Source organism: Delphinapterus leucas, chromosome 2, assembly GCF_059928025.1.
Source record: "Delphinapterus leucas isolate spDelLeu-1000000601 "Yukka" chromosome 2, BTC_Dleu_Yukka2, whole genome shotgun sequence".
In the NCBI taxonomy this organism is placed as follows: domain Eukaryota; kingdom Metazoa; phylum Chordata; class Mammalia; order Artiodactyla; family Monodontidae; genus Delphinapterus; species Delphinapterus leucas.
This window is the reverse complement of record NC_143130.1, coordinates 62,145,262-62,165,416: the sequence shown is the minus strand read 5'-3', so window position 1 is coordinate 62,165,416 and position 20,155 is coordinate 62,145,262. Positions and strand designations below refer to the sequence as shown.

General features: G+C 39.4%; 1 protein-coding gene and 1 non-coding gene across 8 annotated transcripts in view; both read left to right on the top strand.

The window, feature by feature from the left end:
* The window catches only part of SCAPER (S-phase cyclin A associated protein in the ER), a 494,989-nt gene that overhangs the window by 438,074 nt on the left and 36,760 nt on the right, over nt 1-20,155 (top strand). For 6 of the 7 annotated variants that reach the window (XM_030761728.2, XM_022580126.3, XM_022580128.3 and 3 more), the window contains 2 exons: nt 11,684-11,921; nt 17,066-17,215. In XM_030761728.2, the coding sequence (XP_030617588.1) occupies nt 11,684-11,921; nt 17,066-17,215 (388 nt within the window). Of the gene's footprint in view, nt 1-11,683; nt 11,922-17,065; nt 17,216-20,155 lie in introns of those variants that run through there. The other variant, XM_089906966.1, reaches the window with a different exon arrangement.
* Nucleotides 3,535-3,638, top strand: LOC115802785 (U6 spliceosomal RNA). Its single transcript, XR_004023335.2, has one exon. It is a non-coding gene; the product is annotated as a U6 spliceosomal RNA (small nuclear RNA).

The window sequence follows — 20,155 nt, the reverse complement described above, 5'->3', positions numbered from 1 at the left end:
TGTCTTCAGATGATATGATACTATACATAGAAAATCTGAAAGACACCACCAAAAAACTACTACAGCTTATCAATGAATTCAGTCAAGTTTCAGGACACAAAATTAATATACAGAAATATGTTGCATTTCTATACACAAACTGTCAGAGAAATTAAGGAACAATACAATTTACAATCACATCAAAAAATAAAAGAAAATAAAATACCTAAGAATAAATCTAACTAAGGAGGTAAAAGACCTATACTCAGAAAACTCCAAGAAACTGATGAAAGAAATTAAAGATGACGTAAACAGATGAAAAGATATATACCATGTTCATGGATTTTAAGACTTAATATTGTCAAAATGACCATACTACCCAAGGCAACCTACAGATTCAATGTAATCCCTATCAAAATGCCAATGGCATTTTTGGCAGAGCTAGAACAAATAATTTTAAAATTTGTATGGAAACACAAAAGACCCCAAATAGCCAAAACAATCTTGAGAAAGAACAGAGCTGGAGGTATTACGCTCCCTGACTTCAGACCATGCTACCAAGTTGCAGTAATCAAAACAGTATGGTACTGGCACAAAAACAGACACATAGCTCACAGAACAGAATAGGGAGCCCAGAAATCAACCCACACACTTACGGTTTCTGTGACAAAGGAGGCAAGAATATACAAGGGAGAAAAGACAGTCTCTTCAATAAATGGTGCTGGGGAAACTGGACAGTTACATGTAAAAGAATGAAATTAGAGCATTTTCTCACATGATATGCAAAAATAAACTCAAAGTGGATTAAAGACCCAAATGTAAAACTGGAAACCATCAAACTCCTAGAAGAAAACAAATAGAATACTCTTTGACATAAATCCAGTATTTTGAGGGATCTGACTCCTAAGGCAAAGGAAACAAAAAGAAAAGTAAACAAATAGGACCTAATTAAACTTAAAAGCTTTTTCACAGCAAAGGAAACCATTGACAAAGTGAAAAGACAACCTACTGAATGGGAGAAAATATTTACAAATGATGCAACCGACAAGGGGTTAATATCCAAAATATATAAACAGCTCATACAACTCAATATCAAAAAAAGAAACAAACAACACTATTAAAAAATGGGCAGAAGACCCAAAAAGACATTTCTCTAAAGAAGACATACAGATGGCCAATCGGCACATGAAAAGATGCTCATCATCACTAATTATTAGAGAAATGCAAATCAAAACTACAATGGGGTACAACCTCACACCAGTCAGAATGGCCATCATTAAAGAGTCTACAAATAATAAATGCTAGAGAGGGTGTGGAGAAAAGGGAACCCTCTTACACTATTGATGGGAATGTAAATTGGTACAATCACTGTGGAAAACAGTATGGAGGTTCCTCAAAAAACTAAAAATAGAGTTGCTGTATTATCCAGCAATCCCACTCCAGGGCATATACCCAGACGAAAATATAATTCAAAAAGATACATGCACCCCTATGTTCATAGCAGCACTGTTTACAATAGCCAAGACATGGAAACAACCTAAATGTCCATCGACAGATGAAAGGATAAAGAAGATGTGGTATATATATATCCAAGGGAATATTATCAGCCATAAAAAAAAGAATGAAATAATGCCATTTGCAGCAACGTGGATGGACCTTAGAGGTTGTCATGCTAAGTGAAGTAAGTCAGAAAGAGAAACAAATACCATATGATATGACTTATATGTGGAATCTAAAATACGACACAAATGAACATATCTACAAAACAAAAACAAACTTAACAGATAAAGAGAACAGATTTGTGGTTGCCAGGGGGAGGCAGGATGGGGAAGGGAAGTTAGCTGGGAGTTTGGGATTAGCAGATACAAACTACTATATATAGGATGGGTAAACAACAAGGTCCTACTGTATAGCACAGGGAGCTATATTCAATATCCTGTGGTAAACCATAATGGAAAAGAATATATATATACATATATATATATGTGTATGTATATATATGTATATATAGCTGAATCACTTTGTTGTACAGCAGAAATTAAACACGGCATTGTAAATCAACTATACTTCAATAAAATTCTAAAAACCACGAGATAACACCTCACACCTGTCAGAATGACTATCATCAAAAAGACCACAAATAACAAATGTTGGCAAGGATATGGAGAAAAGGAAACCCTTGTACACTGTTGGTATAATATAAATAGGTGTAGCCACTCTGGAGAACAGTATGGAGGTTCCTCAAAAAACTAACATTAGAACTACCATATGATGCAGTATTTCTACTCCTGGGTGTATATCCAAAGAAAATGAAATCACTAATTTGAAAAGATACATGCACCCAGTGTTTATAGCCACATTATTTACAGTAGCCAAGATATGGAAGTAACCTAAGTGTCCATCAACAGATGAATGGAAAAAGGAGATGCATACACACATACACGCAATGGAATACTACTTGGCCATAAAAAGAATAAAATTTTGCCATTTGCATCAACATGACTGGACCTGGAGATATTATGCTTAGTGAAATAAATGACACAGAGAAAGACAAATGCTGTGTGTTTTCACTTGTATGTGGAATCTAAAAAAATAAAACAAACTAATGAATATAACAAAACAGAAACAGACTCACAGATATAGAGAACAAACTAGTGATTACCAGTGTAGAGAGGGAAGTGGGGAAGAGCAACGTAGAGGTAGGGGATTAAGAGGTACAAACTACTATCTATAAAATAAACTACAAGGATATATCGTACAGCACAGGGAATATAGCCAGTATTTTATAATAACTTTAAATGGAGTATAATCTATAAAAATTTCAATCACTACATTGTACACTCGAAACTAATATAATTGTAAGTCAGCTATACCTCAATAAAAAATAAAATAAATTAAAAACTCATGAGACAGTAAAAGCACTGTCAAGGGGAAAGTGTATAGCTATAAGCATTTACACTAAAGCAACTAGAAATATCTCAAATCAAAAAATTAACTAGGGACTTCCCTGGTGGTGCAGTGGTTAAGAATCTGCCTACCAATGCAGGGGTCATGGGTTGGAGCCCTGATCCAGGAAGATCCCACATGCTGCGGAGCAGTTAAGCCCGTGCGCCACAACTACTGAGCCTGTGCTCTAGAGCCCACGAACCACAACTACTGAACCCCACATGCCTAGAGCTCATGCTCCACAACAAGAGAAGCCACCGCAATGAGAAGCCCATGCACTGCGATGAAGAGTAGCCCCCGCTTGCCACTAGAGAAAGCCTGTGTGCAGCAACGAAGACCCAATGCAGCCAAAAATTAATTAATTAAAAAAAAAAAACTATACAACTTAAGGAACTAGAAAAAAAGAACAGACTAAACCCAAGCCTAGCAAAAGGAAGGAAATAATTAAGATTATGGCGGAGATCAATTAAGTTGAGAATAAAATAACAATAGAGATAATCAGTGAAACCAAAAGTTGGTTCTTTGAGAAGATCAATAGAATTGACAAACCTTCAGCTAGAAAACAAGAGTGAGAACTCTGAAATTACTAAAATCAGAAATGAAAATGGGGTGCTCACTTTGACAGTGCATATACTAAAATTAGATTGATGCAAAGATTATCATGGTCCCTGCACAAAGATGACACTCAGATTCTTGAAGTGTTTTGTTTTTTTATAGTTGTAGTACAGTATTGTATATTGAAATTATAAAAGAGTAGATTTTAAGCATTCTACCAAAAAAAAAAGTTAACTATATGAAGTAATGGATGTTTTAACTTGATGATAGGAATAATTTTACAATGTATATCAAATCATCATGTTTTACACACATTGAATGTTACAATTTTATTTGTTATACTTCGGTAAAGTTGGGTAGAGGGGGGAGAAATGAAAATGGGACATTGCTACCAATTCTACAGAAATAAAAAGGACTATACGAGAGTACTATTAACAACGTATGCCAACAAATTGAATAATTTAGATGAAATGGACAAATTCCTAGGAACACAATACCTACCAAGACTAAATCACAAAGAAATAGAAAATCTGAAGAGACCTGTAACTAATAAGGGGACTGAAGCAGTAATCAGAAGTCTCCAAAGGAAAGCCCTGGACCTGATGGCTTCAGTGGTGAATTGTACCCAACATTTAAAGAACTAACACTAGTCTTTCTCAAACTTCTCCAAAAAATTGAAGAGGAGAGAATACTTTCTAACATGAAGCCAGCATTATCCTGATTCCGAAGCCAGACAAAGACACCACAAGAGAGAAAATTCCAGACTGATATTCCTTACGAACATTGATTTAAAGATCCTCAACAAAACACTACCAAACCAAGCTCAGCAGCATGTTTAAAGGATTATACACCATGACCAAGTGGGATTTGTTCCTGGAGTGCAAGAATGGTTCCGCATAGGAACATCAATCAATTTAATAGACCACATTAACAGAATGAAGGGGGAAGAAAACACGATCATCTCAATTTATACAGAAAAGCATCTGATAAATTTCAACACCCTTTCATGATAAAAACACTCAACAAATTAGGAATAGAAAGAAACTACCTTCACATAATAAAAGCCATATGTGAAAAGCCCACAAGGAACATCATACTCAAGGATGAAAGAAGGAAAGCTTTTCCTCTAACATCAGGACAAGGCAAGGATGCCCACTTCTGCCACTTCTACTCAACATAGTACTGGAAGTTGTAGCCAAAGCAATTAGGTGAGGAAAAGAAAAAAAAAAAAGCATCTCAATTGGAAGGGAAGGAGTAAAATTTTCTCTGTTTGCAAACGATATTATATGTAGAAACTACTAATGATTCCACACAAAAAAGCTGTTAAAACTAATGAATTCAATAAAGTTGAATACAAAGTCAACTCACAAACATTAGTTGCATTTATATACACTATATACTATGAACAATCTGGAAAGGAAATTATGAAAATTCCATTTATAATAGCATCAAAAAGAATAAAATACTTAGGAATTAAACAAGAAGATGAAAGACTTATACAATGAAAAGTATAAAACATTGCCAAAAGAAATCAAAGAAGGCATAAATTAGAAACACATCCCATGTCCATGGATTATAAAACAATATTGTTAAGATGTCATTACTATGCAAAGCAATCTATAAATCTGTACATTCCTTGCACTCCCTATCTAAATCCCAAAGGCTTTTTTTTTGGCAGAAATAGTAAATCCCATCTTAAAATTCATATGGAATCTCAAGGGACCCCAAATAACCAAAACAATCTTGAAAGAGAAGAACAAAGGGGGAGGACTCACACTTCTGATTTCAAAATTTACTACAAAGCTACAGTAATCAAAACAGTGTGGTACTGGCATAAAGACAGACATATATAACAATGGAATAGAATAGAGAGCACAGACTTAAACTCTTGTATTTATAGCCAAATGATTTTTGACAGGGGTGCCAAGACCATTGAATGGGAAAGGACAGTCTCTTCAACAAATGATGCTGGAGAAACTGGATATCCATAAGCAAAAGAATGAAGCTGGACACTTATCTAACACCATAACTTAAGATGGATCAGAGACGTAAATGTAAGACCTAAAACAATTAAACTCCTAGAAGAAAACACAGGGCAAAAGCTTCCTGACATTGGATTTAGCAATGATTTCTTTGGATGTGACACCAGAGGCACAGGCAATAAAAGAAAAAGTAGACAAATGGGACTGCATGAAAAGTTTTTTGATTTGTGCATCAAAATATAATATCAACAGAGTAAAGAAACAACCCAGAGAATGGGAGATAATATTTGCAAGTCATATATCTGATAAGGGGTTAATATCCAGGAACTATGGAAAACTCCTAAAACTCAACAACAAAATAACCCAATTAAAAAATGGGCAAAGGACTTGAATTCCAAAGAAGAAATACAAATTGGTCAATAAGCACATGAAAAGATGCTCAATGTCATTGATAGGGAAATGCAAATCAAAACTACAATGAGATATCACCTCACACCCATTAGGATGGCTACTATTAAAAAAAAAAAAAAAAGAAAATACCAAGGTTTGGTGAGGATATGGAGAAATTAGAACCCTTGTGCATTGTTAGTGGGAATGTAAAATGGTATAGCTGCTGTGGAAAATGTTATGGCAATTCCTCAAAAAATTAAAAATAGAATTATTATATGATTGAGAAATTCTACCTCTGGATATATATCCAAAAGAATTGAAAACAGGGTTTTGTAGACATGTTTATACACCCATGTTCATGGCAGCATTATTCACAGTAGCTAAAACGGAAGCAACCCAAGTGTCCATCAGCGGATGGTGGATAAACAAAATGTGGTATACACACATAATGGAACATTATTCAGCCTTGAAAAGGTAGGAAGTTCTGCCATATGCTACAACATGAATGAAACTTGAGGACATTATGCTAAGTGAAATAAGCCAGTCACATAAAGACAAATACTATATGATGATTCCACATATATGACATACTTAGAGTAGTCAGAATCATGGAGACAGAAAGTAGAATAGTGGTTGCCAGGGGGAGGAAGGAATAGGGAGTTATTGTTTAATGAGTATAGAGTTTCAGTTTTACATGATGAAAGAGTTATGGAGGGCTTCCCTGGTGGCGCAGTGGTTGAGAGTCCACCTGCCGATGCAGGGGACACGGGTTCGTGCCCCGGTCCAGGAAGATCCCACATGCCGCGGAGCGGCTGGGCCCATGAACCATGGCAACTGAGCCTGCGCGTCCGGAGCCTGTGCTCCGCAACGGGAGAGGCCACGACAGTGAGAGGCCCGCATACCACAAAGCAAAAAAAGACTTACAGAGATGGTTGGTAGTGATGGTTGTACAACATTATGAACGAATTTAATACCATTGAATTGTAAACTTAAAAACAGGTAAGATGGTAAATTTTATGTGTATTTTACCACAATAAAAAAAATTAGGGGTGGGGGGAGATAATGCCCTGCCAAAGATATCTGTATCCTAACCCTCAGAACCTATAAATGTGTTGCCTAACATGGCAAAAGGAATGTTGCAGAAATGGTTAAGGATCTTGAGATGGAGAGAGTAGCCTGGATTATCCAGGTGGGCCCAGTGTAATCTCAAAGGGAAGCAGGAAAGTCAGTGTTAGAGAGGGATTTGAAGGTGCTATGCTGCTGGCTTTGAAGATGGAAGAAGGGGCCAGGAGCCAAGGAACAACCATACTCTAGAAGTTGTAAAAGGCAAGGAAATAAGTTCTCCCCTTCAGTCTCCAGAAGGAACCCAGCTCTGGTAACACCTTGATTTTAGCTTAGTGAGACATTTTGGATTTCTGACCCCCAGAACTTTAAGAGAATAAATTTGTGTTGTTTTGAACAACTAGCTTGTGATCATTTATTCCAGCAGCAATAGGAAGCTGATGCACATGCCTGCCACTATTAGACTGTAACATTCTATAGGACAGGGGTCTGGTCTTCCTTGATTTTGTAATACATCACAGGTCACTGTTGCTGGAGCACAGGTACTTTGGCTTTTTCCATAGAGAATATATGACGGATAATCATGTCCCTTTTGCTCACCACAAAGTCTGATAAATGATGATGTTACTAGATGAAGGTCACCTTTCTAAGACTGTCCCAGTACATAAGAGCCCACAGCTGGAATAACTCTGTAAGAAATAATTCACTTCTCCTTGAACAGTGAAGTTCACATTCATCATTGGGAGGGACAGTGACTTAACTCCATCCACTCCCAGCACTATGCAGACCTTTGTGGGGAGTGTTCTGGATTCAGAGGCTAAAATGGGAGGTTCTGATAAGATGCCTCTGGGATTCCAGATCTAAAGGAGGGAACAAAGCCAAAATCCAAGAAGCTAGGAGAGCAGTCTAGAAGATACCGGCACTGAAGGGGATCAGGGTGGATGTTACCGAATCAGAAATCTGCGATACAAGAGCAAGGGATACAAGAGCAAACAAGCCAGGAACAAATGGGGAAAGGGGGTTATCGTGTCTGCGACTGTCACAGCTGCTTTTTTGGGCCAAATAAGGCCTGTTACATAAGTGGTTTAAAATACCAAAGATGGAACAGACGGTAGTTGATTCATGCCCACACAAATTATTGCTTTTTTTTTTGCCCAGCTATACTCTCCTTTAAGGCAAAGTAGGGTTTTCAAGAGCTGTGCAGGTATATTGATGGCCCAGTTTTAGTTTTTCCTGATTGAATCTCACAATTAATGAACAGAAATGAATATGCCACTAAGATCTCTAATCCTAGAGACCAAACAAAAACACTTTAAAATCCAGTAAAATTGAGAAGATTTTAGAGTGTAATATACAAAATTTCAGATCTGATTTTTCATATCTTCAATGTGTTTTTAAAAGAAAACTTTATGGGCTTCCCTGGGGGTGCAGTGGTTAAGAATCCACCTGCCAATGCAGGGGACACGGGTTCGAGCCCTGGTCTGAGGAGATCCCACATGCCACGGAGCAACTAAGCCCGTGCGCCACAACTACTGAGCCTGCGCTCTAGAGCCCACGAACCACAGCTACTGAGCCTGTGTGCCACAACTACTGAAGCCCGCGCACCTAGAGCCCATGCTCCGCAGCAAGAAGCCACCGGAATGAGAAGCCCACGCACCGCAACAAAGGGTAGCCCCCGCTTGCCACAACTAGAGAAAGCCCACGCACAGCAACAAAGACCCAACGCAGCCAAAAATAAATTTATTTAAAAAAAGAAAACTTTTTATAACCTGTGCCTGATATGAATAAGGCCTTTTACTTTTTTATTATAAACATTTAGGCTTAAAGTGATTATAGCTGACATTTAAGACCAACAGGAGCCAGTTGCCTGTTCAAGGACAAATTATCCGTATTTCAGACTAAATCAAAAGTAAACATTTTCTAAAGTCCCTTCATGTCTACATTAGTCCTGTGGAAGCCAAATGCAGCAGACAAGCTCTCTCCCCTCCCTTCCACCCTGTATATTCTGTAGGCTAACTTTAAAATTGTCTTTTCCACAAAGCAATATTAATATACATTTTGAACCATTTCCACATCTGAGTTCTTGAATGCTAATTTAATTGATTTTTCTGAATCAACATTTTTATTTCATCAGAAGAATATTGCAAAAGATCCTGAGTTGTGTTATTTTATAGTTTGGTATTTTCCTAAATAGGGTGGGGTGGAGAGAAGAGAAACTACTATGATGATCTTCACTTGCTGGGGTTTTTTTAATTTATTTTTTTAAAGAAGTAATAGCAGTGAATTCATGTCATTTCGTAAATGCTTGTAAAGATTAACTGTGACAAAGTTTTCTAAATAATAAAGCTATATTCCTGAATATCTGCATTTGAATATGCTAATAATCAGTTTAAAAGCAACACAGGCAGTAAAGGGGAGGTGACCATGCTGAATCACAAAGAAGAAAAAATGTTGTCACTAGCAGTGATGTCACTCATCCCCAAGGTTCTGAAAGCCTATTAGAAATTAGCTTTAGGGAGAAATGCCTTCTGACTTGTCATTGGTTCTAAAAGGCAGTCATTGTTAAACAAACACAGACCCCTTTTTGGAATCTATATAATAAACTCAGACACATTAATCTCTACTCACGTCTTTAGTCGGGGTCTGACCCCTAACTCTCATGGCTATAATGGAAGGAAGGAAGGAAGGGCGAACTGAAATGACATTAGCTAACAGTTTGTGTAAAGGTTCAGATGTGCCTATAAGCAAATAAATATAATTTCTTAACTTTTGTTTTACTGAGTCCCATAAGACAGAAAGTGTCTCTCCGTGATGATCAGGATTACATTACAACCTCTGTGTACTTTGTTTAACAGTGTTCAGTTAGCCCCGAGATTTGATTTAAGAAAAGGCATAGAGACGAAAGAAGAGGTCACCTCCTGTTTGGCCTGGATGTTTTGGTCTTTGGACAAAGCCCTGCCTTTAAAGAGTCAACAGTTCTTGGTAGTACCCCTGCCTTTGCCACTGACAAATGTTTATGACCTAAAACATCTCACTGAATCTCTGAGGGTCTCGGTTGCGTCATGTGTGAAGTGAGGAGAACAACACCTTCTCTACCAACTATGAAGAGCTACAAATGAGGCGGGGTGGAAGATGTGAATGTACTTAGCAGGTCCTGCCATGCAAATGAGATGATAGTATTTCATAAGACCTTTCTTAAGAAGAGAACAAGTATAAGTGTCATCCCACATTCTTAGACTATCAGAAATAGTGCACATTCAGGAAACAAATGCTTACCACGGTTACGAATAAAACTATACTTTGATGAAACTAACAAATTAGAATGAATAATATAATCCCTTAAAAAAGTTATAGATTAGAAAACTAGACAAGATACTAGAAACTTGCCAGCCATCACTTTCGAATTCATATTTACTTAGTGGCATCTCTTCAGTGCTTCTGGGCAAATTTATGAGATAAGCATAGATCTTCAGTGCCTCTCTCCCATTCTAGATTCCAGCTGAAAGGAACAATAACAACAACAACAGAAAAAGGAATGGGAGGGACCTATATTAGTGTTAAAAATAGGGAAGGGCATCATCCTGTGGCAGAAACATAAAGACACTTCTGCTCAGCTTTGTGCAGATCATACCAGGTTAAAGGGAGACACTGAGCAGGGACTTGTAACTTCCCTTCCTGAGAAAAAGCTGTGTCCCATGAAGAAAGGTGACTGACCCACTTGGAACAGCCCAGAGACCTGAGGATTTGTGCAGTGGTTAGAACAAATGGCTGCAGCAGGTACAGACCTTACATTTCAGATTCAAACCTGTGGAGAAAAAGTGAGGGCTTCTTTCCAGGCATTTCAGCCCAAGAATCTCCCTCCATGTTCCCCTTACCTTAGGCCTACATACCCTTGAGCCAGAGTGAATAGGAAGGGGGCCCCACCTGAAGCATGTTGGCTGTGGGGAGGGGAGAGAAACCTGGGTATGGTTTCTAGGGGCAAAAAGGGTGAATGAATGCTTAGCAGCCACATTTACTAAAATTGTAGGCTCTTGATCACTAGACACTTCACGTATACCCGAGTTCCAGAGTGAGGTGGATTTAGCAAACCCTTCCTTTCCTATTGATTTGAGGAATTCACTTGCCACTGCCATTGCTTCTTGCTCATCCATACTGCCTGCCACAATTGCTAAGCTAACTTCAAGGTGATTTGTACAAAGCTAATCCAGCACTAGCTTGTTCTTGAGAGCCTGGCCCCTACAACCTGTCCTGCCAATACTCCTTGATGATGGAACTGTGCCTTCAAAAGCGGTTGAAGTGTCTCCCTGTCACGGTATACCAACACACTACTGGATTTTTGAGGCCTCGTACTTTCCCAGTAACTGCCTCCCCTGAGAAGATTCCCTTGTGTATCCAGAAAGTAAGCCATGGTGTTTTGAGTTCTGAGTCCCAACAGCTCTCATGGACTCTGTCCAGTTCCACCAGGTCTGGAATCTAAACAAAGTGAGGCTATCTAGGCTGCAAAGGGTGGAAGCAGCCTCAGCCTGGCTGCAGAGTACTCAGTTGCCACTGCTGCAGCAGCCCGGTCTCCCAGCTGGAGAAAAGGGCGGGCCGCAGTGCACTTGGCTGGGGGGAGGGCTGCATTTACTCCTTGAGGTTTCTTGTTACCTTACTACACCACTCACATGGTTTGCTTTTAACGGTCTGCTTGTCATGTTCCATTTGACCTATAAAAATGCTAGCATCCTTTAAGTAGATTTCTGTTAAAAAGTTGAATGTTTCTTTATCAGGTCACACAGCATATTTGATAATAATCGCCAGGATCCCACAGGACTGACAGCTGCTCTTCAGGCCACAGACCTGGCTGGAGTTCTGCATATGCTCTACTGTGTCCTCTTCCATGGCACAATCTCGGACCCCGGCACTTCTAGTCCCAAGGAGAGTTACGCTCAGAACACAGTCCAAGTGGCCATTCAGAGTTTACGTTTCTTCAACAGCTTTGCAGCTCTTGACCTGCCTGCTTTTCAGGTACCAGGAATTGGTTAACCAGCCAAGAGTTAATAATTTTGTGTAGATATGATGAGAGGTTCTTTTCCTGGATTGGGGCATAAGGAATAAGCTACAATACAGGGAATAATAATATGTACTATTTATTAAGCTACTGTATTCTAGGAACTGGATTAGGTGCTTTTCATATGCTTTCTTATTTATTCTCATGACTACCCTACAGAATATTATTATACCCATTTTACAGGTGGAAAAGCTGGCAGTTAAGTAATTTCCCAGGGTTACACTTGGCTGAGCCAGGACTGGTACCCATGGCCCCAAGCCTATGCCATTCTGCTACTTATAAATCTTCTGTCTTGATTTCTTTAGAAAAGGCATTATCATACCATAAACATTTAAATATTAAGGAAAGTAATGGTTTCTTATATAAACACAACCAAAATTAGATAAATTGTTTTGATTGATATGACTGTCTATGAATGATTTAACTGACTTGTAACCAACGTAAAGTGCATGTGTAGTTAAATGTGCAAACCCCTATAAATACTAAGTTTTTATAGCTAAAGAAAAATTGCTTTATGTTATAACACCAGACTGTCAGCTTAGAAACAGATTGTTTTTCATGTAGGAAATTTAATTTTCAAAAACACTGAACCTTTGGAACAGAGCAAGCCCCAAGGAGTAGACTTTCTCTTTCAGTTTATTAACTGTCAAGTGATTTCATTAAAAAGGGGACAAACTTGGCAGATAATGAACCCATAATTTAGATGAATTGCTTTGCTCAAAGGGAAAAAGGTTATAGAGATACAAATGTATGAAAATTGTGGTCTTTGGTCATCGCAAGATGGAAGAAACACTTCTGTCTTGTAGCTGGTGACAAATGTGCAGTTCTTGTCTTCCTGTCATTCTCTTCACAACTGGAAATTAGTAAGTCGTATCATTGGACTCAGTATCTTTCAACTTTGTAGAGTTAGTTTATCCATCATAAGAACAGAAATCTCTTCCTTAGGATTAATGCTTTTCAGTTTTCAAAGCACTTGAACTAGCCTTAGGTGGTAGCTACACAATATGTAAAGCTCTGAGAGTTTACAGCCACACCTAGAACAAGAGGTACCTGCTCCAGAGAATGCCAATGGTTCTTGCCTCTGGGTTGAACATAACGTTTGTGTTTTATGAAGACCCAACCCCATTGTGTTCTGTCTGGAAACAGCTTAGAAATCAAGATATGCTAATTTTATGCCCTCAGAATATGGAGACCAGCAGGCTACCCATCAGCTAGGTCCAACTAGAGTGATTTCTTTTGTTACCAGGGATTATGAAAAGCAAATACCTAAAAATGTTCCTGAGCTCCTGGTTTATGGGTCTTCTGACCAGGATTTATACTGCTTCAGGGGTCACCACATCATACACAAGCATTTACATTAAGTCAGCCATTTATTCCATCAGTCACTCTGAGTGTCAGGGAGCCCCAGGTCCCTGCCCTACCCCCAGCCCTCCATGAACTCACAGCCTGTGCAGCCTTACTCAAAAGAACCACTGAACTCCAACCAGCCCTGCTCCCTCATGACCTTTAGGCACAATGGCCAATAATGTTAGAAAAGTCAAAAATCTATTTCTGGAGCCCTTCATGCCCAACTAAGATGAAACCACGACTTCTCCTCTGCAGCTCCTTGCCGTATCAAGCCCAGAATATATTCCCTACCTGAGCCGCTTTTGCCGCAACCCCAGGAGAAACACCAAGGTGACTCGAGAGTTCGAGCCATTCTTAGAGTGAGATGCCCGCCTCCCCAGGGGAACGTCCTTTTGCGGCTGGTTCCTAACACTTCTTTTGCTTCTTTCTTCTCTGTCCTTCCTGTTACTCCATATTTCTCTTAATTCTTTCCTGCTTTTTCTTCTTTTCCTTTTCTCTGTTCTGACTCTCCTGTCTTATTTTAGTCAATTTTGCCATCACTGCTTCTCATCCTCTCCCCAGACATTGTTCCCAGGTACCTTTTTCCCCTTAACCAGTGAAAAGCCTTAACCAGGAAAGCCTTCAGGGACCTTCCTCCTGGCTGCCATCCTTTTGGTGCCCAAAGCCAAGCACATGTTTTTCTCTTATGCTTCATCAGTGTGTGCAGGGACCCAGATACCTAGAATTTCTAGCATCAGGTCCTTTAATACATCTACCAATGATTACCTTACTGTTCCAGTTACTTTTATACATTTGAAAAACAAACAAACTTAGTGGGGTAAACAACAACCGTTATGATCACAGATTCTGTGAATCCAGATTTCAGGCAGGACTTTTCACAGTGGAGGTGGCTTGTCACTACTCCACGATGTAGGGCTTCAGCTGAGGGACTCGAATGACTGGGGTTGGGGGGTATGGAGAAGAGGGGCAAATTGACTCAAATAGCTGGGAGCTCAAATTATCTGGAGGCTCCTTCACTTTCATGTTTTATGCCTGGGATTGATTACTCAAAGACTAGGTTCATCAAGGACTATTGGCCAGAGACTCTACATATGGCTTCTCTATGTGACTTGGGCTTCTCAAAACATCGTGGTGTCTGGGTTCTCAGTAGGAGTTTCCTGAGAGGAAGCTTCTGGAAAACAACTGCTCCAAGAGAACCAACGGAAGCTGCATGGCTTTTTTATGACCTGGCCTCAGAAGTCATATGGTTACATATCAGCCATCCTCTATTGGTTAAATCAGTCATAAACCTTCCAGATTCAAGAGGAGAAGACATAGGCCCCATCTCTCAATGGGAGGACTGTCAAAGATTTATAGTCATTTTTTTTAACTAACCACTACACTCTGTTGAGCAAGCTAAAGCAAAGCATCTGACCACATAGACATCATTGCTGTAGATAGACATCTGATCAATCGTGCAATGCTCAAGTAAATAGCATACAAATACACAATATTTGCATTGTAAAGCAATGGGTGAGTTTAGGAGAAAAGTATTATTTTTATGATAGATATGGTCAGAGAAACTCATATTCTAGCTCATTAAAACAACTTACTTGTCAAAAGTGAGATTTCAGGAACTATGTTTATAAAGCACAGGAAAAGAGATTTTAGGTACAGTATGGGTCTGAGCTCAGAAAAAATCTGGGAGACAATTTATGAATTGCCTGAGAGGATTGAAGAAGCTGAAGAAGAAAATTGAAATGAGATAAATGGTCTGACCCTCTGAAGAGTTAGACAAGACAGTGTAAGACATGTTGACGGTTTGAGTCCCAGTGCATCGCAAGAATGCATCTCTGTAGAGCTGTTATGGAGAAGCACCCTCATCAAGACCTCTGGGTCTCGAGTCAAGACTGACCTGACTTTGAGCCATCATACTACCAAGTTGTATGACCTTAGACAAGTCATTTGAATCCTTAAGACTGAGTTTCTCATTTGTAAAATAGAGATTAAAAACACTTACATCACAAGTCTGAGGTTTAAATGAGATTACATAAAGGCACTGTGCTAGCCAGCACATAGTAGGCCCTCAGGAAATGTGGACTGACTCATATTCTGAAGGTGAAGAATTTACCCAAACCGCCTTGCAGATGTTGAATCAAAAGGTTAGGTTTCGAATGCAACATTCCCAGTGCTTCTGCACCCTTCTTTGAAGCCATAAACCTATGTGATTGTTTTGGTGTGAGAACTCATCGCATAGTAGTAACAAAAGGTTATCCATTAGAATATTTTCTTAACTGGTTCCATTTCATTATATACTAATAAGGCTGTCAAAATATTTTTCTCCCTTCAGCAAAGAGTCTGATTTCACTCTGAATTCATATTGGCACAGATGGCCTTGAGATCCCGGATATTGTATAGTGCATATACTTTGACAGTTTTTACAATTGAAGGTGGTCTCAAGAAACAAATCAATGTACTGACTTGGCAATTAATTCTGGCTAAAAAGGAAATATAGTTTCCTTGAAAAATTGGTTTAATTTTTATATTCAAACTTACATGCCCCTTGACCTGCTCTTATCAGTGAAGGTTAAACAGAGGGCACTGGGTCACAGCAAGCTGGACACAACTAATTAAATAAGGGCTGAGCTGAGAAGGTGTCACTACTTGATTTAAAGGAGCAGGGCCCTCCTGAAGTCTCTTTGGGGCTTGAAAAACATTTTGTCTCAGTGCAATGAAACGGAGACAGAAGGCACTCTTAAAATTTAGTAGTAATTTTGTTTCAACAGTATTTATTAAAAAGACTGTGCCTCCCCGGCTGTTAGGCAGAGTGAATTCATTGAAACTTCCAAGCTGCAAAGTATCTGACCTGGTTCAAGCCAGCCAAGACCTCAAATCAAGAGATGAGTTTAAAACACTGCCTTTTCCCACAGGCTGGCAGTGGTGCTTCATTCCAGTGTGGGCTGCGAGTGCATTCTGTGGGCCTCGCCTCTCCCCTTTGCCCTCCTGTCGCTCTGTCTGTTTGACATGTTTATTAAATAGACGCTTCAGGCTGCACAGACAGACTCAGGCTCTCCTCCCGCGTCGCCCACCACCAACAGCCCTTTGACTGTCTCAAGAAAGGATCCCAGAAGCCTCATAGCTGAGGGGGCTTCATGGTTTGTTTTTTTGTGCTCTTTTGGGGGGGCAGGGGGAGGTTGTTGGGTTTTTTTACATTACTTTGGGAGCACAAGAGCTATTTGAATAACTAATTGTTATTTATATTTATTTTCTATTTGAACATAAGTAAATAATTAGAGTTATATTTTTATCCCTGCATACAAGAAAATATTTTCTCCTTCAGGAAAAAAAAAAAGTATTGGAAGTTAGCTAAATGGTAGATTTACAGGTGAATTTTAGTATTATTATATTTTCCCAAATTTTCTACAGTGAGACTGTGCAATGAGAAAAAAAATACCTCATTAAAAATGGGATAAATACTCATGCTTTAGGTGAATAGTGTCTTGATCCACGTAGTACAGGCATTTGGTCTGCTATGCTTTATTTTCTGTCTTTTTTTTTTTTTTTTTTTTTTTTTTCAGTTTAAACGTTGCATTTATTATGGTCGTTTATTGGAGCAGGAATCCCTGAACTGAACTCTTAAGCACAGTGCTCTAGAAATTTCATATGCTTTTCTGGCATCATGGCAGAAGGTGCACAGGGCCCAGGTGTGTTTTGTGATTTGCAGCCCTGGCTGTCCCTGGGCTGAGGAGTTCTAACTGCTCCTTGTCTTTGTTAGTCTATTGTAGGGGCAGAGGGCTTGTCCCTTGCATTCCGGCACATCGCCAGCTCCCTACTGGGCCACTGCAGCCACGTCTCCTGTGAAAGCCTCCTTCATGAGGTCATCGTCTGTGTGGGCTACTTCACTGTCAACCACCCAGATAACCAGGTAAGAGGCACAGGAAAGTTCCTCAGACTGCTTCCCCAGCACTGAGAGTGTGAGGTATTGGAGTGAGAAAAGGCAGGCTAGCCTGCTGGAACCCATCTGTCCTGTGTGAGGCCCTTTAACCAGGCTCCAGGGATATGCCTCTGACTTCTCTCCAAAGAGATTTGATCAGCACTAGACCAGCACTAGGACTTCCTCTTAAAGCTATAATAATAAGATATTCTTAATAAAATGTTCTTCTTAAGCCACACAGAAGCATCTACTCCCTTACCACATAGATCCTGATGCTTTATTCATATTTTTTTGTTGTTTTAATGAAATAGATTACATCTTTCAACTTGGGTCACTTTGCAAATATTATAGCATTAGTCTGGTGCTTTATGAAACTGCTCTTGGTCTTTGGCTTCTGCCTAGGTGCTTAAGAGGGTGCCAGATGGTGTTGGAGGGGAGCCTGAGAAGGCAGGGCTTGGGCCTTACCCCCTTGAATCACCCAGAGTAGTTTTGCTTTTAACTATTTTGATTATTCGGTTTCTAAGCAAGATTTCATTTGTAAATAGGGTTCTGTTGCTTTAAAAAGTTGGGAAATCTGTGTTACAGATTTTATTTTAAAAATAACAATAATAAAGCACTTTACCTTTTTTTAACTTTTTATTTTATATTGGAGTATAGTCGATTAACAATGTTGTGATAGTTTCAGGCGTACAGCAAAGTGTTATACATGTACATGTATCTATTCTTTTTCAAATTTGTTTCCCATTTAGGTTGTTATCTTTATTTTTAAAAACAGAGTCATGGCATAACTAACACATCAAATTGTAATTCCTGACTACCTCATTTATCTAAAGCCTCATATTCAGCAACCTTAATTATGTGGATTATAGCTGAGAAAAGGCCTATGAACAGCCCTTAACCCTCACTCTAAGCTTACTGATTTTTATTTTAGGCAACTCTCTAATAAGTGTGCTTACTAGGTTTATTAGCCTGCAGTAAACTAGACCAGGGCGGAAGAAGGAAGGAGATAGCTGTAGCGCCAGAGCCAAATACAAGGTGAGAACCTACACACTAAGAGCTGCAACTGCCTATCTGATAAGGAGAAAGAGGACAGAAAACAACAAGACAAGCACAAGACCTCAGAAATTGTAGCCATCTGGGACTTCCCCGGCTGTCCAGCGGTTAAGACTCTGCGCTTCCACTGCAGGGGGCGTTGGTTTGATCGCTGGTCAGGGAACTAAGATCCTGCATGCCGGGTGGCACAGCCAAAAAAGAAAAGAAAAAAAAAATTGTAGCTATCTGGTTTCAAAGGGACACTAAGCCCTGTATTTGATTTCCCTGGATGATTGTTGATGCCCCCCGTGCGGACCCTGAGTGAGCATGGAGGCAAAATGTATGTTCTGTGCATTCCCTTTAAGAAGGCTGAGGAATATGAAGTCCATTCTAGAAGGATTTCCATGATTAAAATGTAGAAAATGTGGACCCTTGCCAGAAGAAGCGTCATACGTAGAAAAATTCCCCTTTCGCAGACCTCGTTGCCAGAAGGGCAGATCTTTCTCACCTCCCGCCACAGGATCACTCACGCAGTGCTCTCTCAGGTACTGATGCTTTGTCGTTTCCGCGGACTAAGCGCAGCAGGTTCACGAGTCTCTTACAAGCTACTCAAGGAAGGAAAGTTGAGCGAAATCTCCTGTGTGGTTTTCTTTTCTTCATGTGTATCCATTTGACCTACTAAACTGCATTTCGTTTCCCTCTAAAAGTTTGTTTTTATTTTTCTGATTGCAAAAGTGTTTCTTACTCATCATGAAAAAGATAGGCAAGTGTAAAGAAGGAGGAGGAGTCACAGTTATCCCTGATCTCACTGTTGAGATAGTCACTGTTACCATTTTGGCAGGTTCCTTACAGTCTCTTTTCTGTGAATGTTTTTGCCAGTTAATATTACTGAGATAAAATTAACATGTAGCACTGTCTTATTTTTAAGTGTGTACAGTGTGAAGATTTGATATATTTATATGTTGCAAAATGATTAGCACAGTAAATTTAGTTAGCCATCACCTCACATAGTTAACAATTTTTTCCTTGTGATGAGAACTTTTAAGATCTACTCTCAGCAGCTTTCAAATATACAATACAGTATTGTTAACTTCAGCCACCACGCTGTGCATTACATCACCAGAACTTACTTACCTTATAGCTGGAAGTTTGTACCTTTTGACCACCTTCACTCACTTCACCCACTCCTTAGCCCTCTATGAATATTTTTACATAGCTGAGGTCATATGGTATATACACTCCTATCCTGCTTTGTACACTTAACATTATATCATAATCCTTCTTTGTGAATACAGTTTTTAATGTCTGCGTGGCTTTATCTTGTGTAGACAGCCCATGGTTTACCTCACAATTTCCTGTTAAGTCGTTTACCATTTATCATGACACTATCTACTGCACTTATAAAGAGGTAAGTAATTTGTGCGTGTGATAATATTTTGCTGTACAGTTCTACAGCAAAAAGTTCAGTTTCTTCAGCACACCCATGTTTAGGGATGGTTGAAGCTCTTTGCTTAAACCAACTCTGTTGTGATGAATTTACTGAACTCAGAACTGTGCAGGATTTCAGAGAGATTTTCTGCTGTTGCCGGACCACAGACTAACCCTCTCCTATAGATAAAACACACACTCTAAGTATCTCTGGGCTCACCAGAGTCAATGAGAAATGGGGTCGGGGGAACTGGTATTTGGAAATGGCATGTTAGAACTGACGTGGACCTGATGGCAAAGTAAAGACTGGGCATGTTGGGACAGGAAGAAAGCAGATTAAATGGGCAGAGAGAGCAGCAAGCAATCCAAGGAGGAGACAGAGACCCTATGGCTTCTCAGTTGGGGAAGAAGCTGTGGGGTTTAGAGGTAATTGTTGAGAGGAAGAAATTAGAAAAGTAAAAAAGGCCAGAC